We start from the raw sequence: 6,000 nt of genomic DNA, 5'->3' as shown, positions 1-6,000 counted from the left end.
CGGCTCAAGATAGACAAAAGTTGTATGCCGATAAATGAAGGTGACCGATTGAGTTCCAAGAAGGTGACATAGTGATGCTTAAGGTTTCGCCATGGAAGGGTATTATTCGGTTTCGAAGGCGGGGAAAGTTAGTTCCTCGATTTATTGGGCCATTTAAAATTTGAGCTCGTGTCGGTGAAGTCGCGTATCGTTTGGAATTACCCGAAGAGCTTACGGGGATCCATAATACATTTCATGTTTCCCATCTCCGTAAGTGTCTTGCGGATGATTCTTCATGGGTGTCATTAGAAGAGATTGAGCTAAACAACAAGTTAGAGTATGTTGAAGAGCCGATTGCTATACTCGATGAAAAGGTGAAAATGTTGAGAAATAAAGAAGTGAGAACTTTTAAAGTTCAATGGCGTCGTAGTAAGGGTTCCGAGTTTACTTGGGAGCCCGAAGAGTTTATGTTGGTGTATCTTCCCGCTTGTCATGCGGCTTAGATCGCGAGGACGCGCTCCGATTCAAGTGGGGGAGAGTTGTAAGACACGAATAATTATTGTACAGAAGTGTAAATAGGGTACATAAAGTGTGGGAAACATTGTGCAGTTAAACAGAGGTCAGAGCCTGCCCAAACACTTGTGCGCGCCGCGCAGGTGTAAGTGTGCACGCCGCACACTGCTCCTGTGCATAGATTTCTGCTTTTTAATTTAAAGTTTAATGAGGGGCATTCTTATCTTTTCACCCGAGAACGAGTTTAGGGCATTAGTGGCCAGTTGTGTGGTGGTTGAAAACACATTCAACACTACACCAACCTCATCTTATCTCCAAATTAAAGTTTTAGAGTGAGAAACCCATTTGAGAGAGAGAAAGCTCAAATCAAGGAGGAAGAAGTTGATTTCGGGCCAAAGCGCGTGTATTAAAGTTGTTCATCTATCCACTAGCTACGTTTTGATTGTGGTGGTATGTCCTAACTTTGATTTCCTTACTTTAATTTATATAAGGGTTAGGGTTTGGATAAATGGTAAACATAAAACCCATATTTGGTGATTTTGGGTGTTCTTGGGTAAGATTGAGTCATGAGGACTCAATAGTAACTAACCTAGGGTTTTAAAGTATTAATTGGTGGCTATAAGTCTTAAAAGGTTAGTTAATCACTAGCACACTTGGTTGTTATGTGAATGGGTGTTATTTCGGTTAGTGGATGACTCGAAATGGGTGTGCTGACTTTAAAATGGTCAAAGGGGTAATGATTGACCTAGTTCTGAAAGATGGGTACGAAATACCCCAATTTTGTATTAGTTAGTGTTGTTGGACCTTAATCACTAGCTTTTAGTGATTTATGATGATCTTGACCTTAAATGGACGGTTTTGGCGTAAATGGGTCATTTAATGCATTTAAGTCATTAAATGCACATGAGTGAATTGTTGGTGTTTAGTCCAACTAGTTTGTATGTTGATTGAGTACTTATTGTATTAGGTACTTTGCTTTGAAGCTTGCGGAAGTATAAAACCGTCACCAAATCATTAAGGTGGGTGGAATAATTATACTTGTGTGTATGTAATGTATTTACTTGTGCGAAATGCGATGTGGGTTTTAAGTTTGGGTATGCGATACCACATCATGTTGGCATGGGATGAGGGTTTAAAGTTCGGGCATTCGATACCTCATCATCATGTGTGGCATGTGATATGGGTTAAAGTTCGGGCGTTCGATACCATATCATATATGTGCGTGGGCGTGAAGTGTGGGTTTAAAGTTCGGGCGTTCGATACCACATTTTACGTGACGGGTGGGTTTAAAGTTCGGGCATCGATACCACCCAAGGGACTAGTGATGCATACTAGTGGCGTCTGCGTGGCTAACGGTTCATTCACGAGAATCGTTCCCTTGGGTTTTTGGTTAACCATGGTTGTGTATTAGTAGTGTAGCATATTATATTGTTTGTGTTATATGCTATTGTTGTGCTAGCTTGTGTTATCAGAGATTTAACGTTATACTTTGCGATGGTATGCTAATTTAAATGCTAGCGTGTATGAGGTAATTGTGTAAGTGATTGCAAGTAAGTAGATTATATATGTACGTGTATAATTATTGCATTCACTAAGTGTTTGGCTTACCCTCTCGTTGTTTACCTTTTTATAGGCTCCGGCGTGGACAAGGGAAAGGGTATTCGTTTGGACTAGTGATCCCGCTTCGTTATGTTAGGAGAAGCTTTTGGATGTTTAAATTTTGAAGTTTGACCAAGAGTTGGGTAGTTTAACCCCCAAACATCATGCTCTAGTGACGTTCGAAATTTAAACTAATTTGGTCAAAACTTATATTTTGTACGAAACACGTAATTCGAGACGATGTGGGCCCGGTGTCGTAAAACTTGTTTTATTATTGAAACATGTTAGTTTTACTCATTATAATGTGTTGTGAAAAGCGTTTCGTCTAAAAGTGTCGGGAAGTGGAAGATCTTTTCACGTGAAAAAGACATTTTGATTAGAACTGTCCGGGTTGTGTGCACGCCGCGCACTAGGAGGGTCACGCGCCGCGCACCCTCCTGTATAATTTTTTTTTTTGCTGTTTTCGTTTGGATAATGGGTTGGGTCGTTACAGTATGCTCAGCGGATTGGTTTTTATCACAGTTGTTTTGATACGTCTCCATTTATCTATCGTCGGGGCTCTGACACTGCTTATCTGCCCCTTTATGTTGATGACATTGTCTTAACAACTTCTTCTATATGTTTACTTCAGCGGATTATCACCTCTCTACACAGAGAATTTTCCATGACTGATTTAAGGCCGCTGAACTATTTTTTGGGTATCTCCGCCACTCGCACCACCACTGGGTTATTTCTGTCTCAAAAACAGTATGCCGCAGAGATTCTTGAGCGTGCGAATATGACTACATGCCATCCATGTAGGACTCCTATCGAACCGGGGGCCAAACTCACTACTCACGGTCCACCTGTTAAGGACCCGACTTTGTATCGCAGTCTCGCCGGTGCATTACAATACTTGACTTTTACTCGGTCTGACATCACCTATGCTATTCAGCAGATTTTCTTCTTCATGCACGATACCCGAGAACAACACTTTCATGCTCTCAAGCGAATCTTACAGTATATTCAGGGTACTACAAATCTTGGTTTACAATTATATGCATCCTAGCCAACCACTTTGGTTGCCTACTCTGATGCTGATTACTGCCCTACCACCAGACGCTCTACATCCGGTTATTGTGTTTTCTTCGGGAAGAACTTGCTATCATGGTCGTCTAAACGACAACTTACCCCTTCTCGTTCCAGTGTTGAGGTCGAGTACCGCGGCGTGACCAACGCTGTTGCAGAGACATGTTGGATTCGTAATCTTCTTAGTGAGCTGCACTGTTGTAACGACCCGACTTTTTTGACTTGCTTTTGTGCCTTGTATTTTAGCTAAACTGCGTATCTGTGCGTAATGTGTTACTTTATACTCTGGAAACTTGATATACGTGGTTTACTTCCAATTATATGTTAAAACGTGCCTTAGTGTACGTAGGTTACATAACTTGTTCACCGGATGCTTTTATAACCGTTAGTGTTATTTAACGTTTCGAATAAACCGCGAACTGCGCGCACGTTTAACTTTTATCGTAACCGGAATATTTGGGCAACGAAATATTAATTATTATTTTATAATAATAATTACTTGGGCTTTTGGATGCTTAATTTTATTTATTTAATTGCTAGAGCCCAATAGTTAGTCTTGTTGGACTTTCTACCTTGTTGGGCTCAAGCCCACCCTACTCTAGCTAGTGACCCAATTAATTAGCTCAAGTATTATTACTAGTGACCTATAATAATAAATAAATAAATAAATAAATAAATAAATAAATAATGAGTCATACTAGCATAATGGATAAGGATTATCAACTTTGTCACATGGGATTCTAGCATAAGTACATGCTTTAGACAACCACTAACCAAAAAGCAAAATGGTGTCTCCTCCCCTCTCCCTCAAAACCCACGGCCATGAGGCCTTCCAAGTCACCAATCCTTGTCAAATTTTTGCTTATAAATACTAGCCATTTTCCCTCATTCAACCACTTGCTCTCATTTGGTTTTCACACACAATTGTTCTTTCTTTCTTTCCTTTCTAGTATTACTTGTAAGTTTTCTTTTTCTTCCTCTTTTTCTTATCATTTTCGTGTACCATCATCATCATTATATGAAGATCAAATTCCATTTAGCTTTGATCTTGGTTACATCTTGTTGATTCAAGCATGAATCCTACAAGAACATTGAAGATTCAAGCTTTCTAGCTTTGAATCTTCACCAAATTTGTAGATTCATCTTTCTTTTACTTTAATCTTGTTATTTTATGATAAAGATTCAAACTTTTGTTTGTAATCTTCATGCATCTTCAAGATCCAAGCTTTATGCTTCAAGATCTTCAAGAACACTAATGGTTCAAGCTTTCTAGCTTTGTGACCTTATAAATTGTGTGAAAGGGATCCAAGCTCTCTAGCTTAGGGTTCCATCACTTCATTTGACTTAGATCATGTTCATACTTGTTTGATTTATGTAAAGTTTGTAACTTTGTTGTAAATAGGACTTGTAATTGTGTTAAGACAAATGATATGATGTAACCTTGGTTCATCATCCATCTAAGACTCTTAAATGAGTTGTGTTATCACTTGGTCTTAACATATTGTGTATTGATGGTGGAATCTTGGTCAAAAGTGATGCTAAACCATCAACGAGTTGTACACTTGAAGCTACAAGCATCAAGGATGAGAACCGTGATGAGCATCAAGCACCAAGAACCCCACCGGAGCACTTGTCCACTGATTTTCGTATCTGATCAGACAACCTGGGCTACTGGAAAGTTTATTTTCAGTTATTTCGGTTCGAGTAGATGATTTTCCGTTTAGGGCCTCGTCTTAATCCGAGTTACGGTTTAGGATTTATGGCCCTCCGAGAGTCACTACACCCTATTAACGTTGTGCTGAAATTTCTGACCTACTCGCACTTAAACCGTTGCCACGGTCAAACTAAGACGAGTTAGGTTCTGAAAATTGGTCAGCTGTTAGGGGAATCATATACGGAGCCATAGCCACTGACTATGCATCTTTTAGATTTATGTAGAGGTCGTAGCAGCTGACCGAAGTCAGCCTATTGTTTCGATCTCTATTCTTGTCAAACTTACTTAGCTTTTATGATGATGAATGATGATGATGATGATGACACTTAAACTTATTTTATGCACTATTAGAATTTATAAAGACAACCTACTGACCTAGTAACCCTTGATTTAGGTTTACGACCATTCGGACCGACTTACTACTTGCGTACTTTCATTACCGACTTTACCGCTTTTATCACTGTGAGTTATAGCATCCATTTTTACTTTAACTATTTTGGGACTGAGAATACATGCGCTTTTTACGTTTTACATGTTAGGCACGAGTACTTAAACTTTATATGTGTGTGGGTTATACAACGGCATAAACATTCCCCTTAGCACGGTAACGTTTAGTCATTGGTTTTTGAACCGGTGAACGCGAATCTTCGATATGGATCCATAGGGTTTGACATCCCCACTCGGGCTAGTCGCGCTAGCATTTAACGAGTGTTTAATACTTCGTGAACATACGCACTCGCCAAGTGTACTTTCAGGGGGTTATAAACGTTAAGCCTAGTTACCGGGTGCCCACGGTTATACATATACTTTTCATACTATTTTGTTACACTGAAATCTCGTGGCCTATCTTACGTTACTGTTACAACTTAAACTATAGCTCACCAACATTCGTGTTGACTTTTAAGCGTGTATTTCTCAGGTGCCTAGAGGTTTCTTGCTTTCGCTGTTAGATTTGCTGTCATGCTGTTATTGAATTGCTGTTAAGGACCTGCTGTGTTAGATATCCGTTGCATAACCTAGAGATGTCTCATTCATGGAACTTTTCTGTTGCATTCGTAGTTTATGTTAATTTCAAACAATGGTTTTGTAACGACCTTAGGGTCTAATACTTATGTCTATGCTCCTAT

At 39.5% G+C, this 6,000-nt stretch overlaps 1 protein-coding gene across 1 annotated transcript; it reads left to right on the top strand.

The window, feature by feature from the left end:
• The first annotated feature begins 2,755 nt into the window (after positions 1 to 2,755).
• LOC139867733 (uncharacterized mitochondrial protein AtMg00810-like) lies at positions 2,756 to 3,139 on the top strand. The gene has a single exon (XM_071856093.1). The coding sequence runs from the start codon at positions 2,756 to 2,758 to the stop codon at positions 3,137 to 3,139; it is 384 nt and encodes a 127-aa protein (XP_071712194.1).
• The last annotated feature ends 2,861 nt before the right edge of the window (positions 3,140 to 6,000 follow it).

Source organism: Rutidosis leptorrhynchoides, chromosome 9 (genome assembly GCF_046630445.1).
Source record: "Rutidosis leptorrhynchoides isolate AG116_Rl617_1_P2 chromosome 9, CSIRO_AGI_Rlap_v1, whole genome shotgun sequence".
NCBI lineage: Eukaryota > Viridiplantae > Streptophyta > Magnoliopsida > Asterales > Asteraceae > Rutidosis > Rutidosis leptorrhynchoides.
This window is presented reverse-complemented; position numbering and strand designations above follow the sequence as displayed.

What these genes read in the sequence shown, in the direction of transcription:
- LOC139867733 (XM_071856093.1), top strand. Translation starts at nt 2,756, where the DNA reads ATGACTGATTTAAGGCCGCTGAACTATTTTTTGGGTATCTCCGCCACT.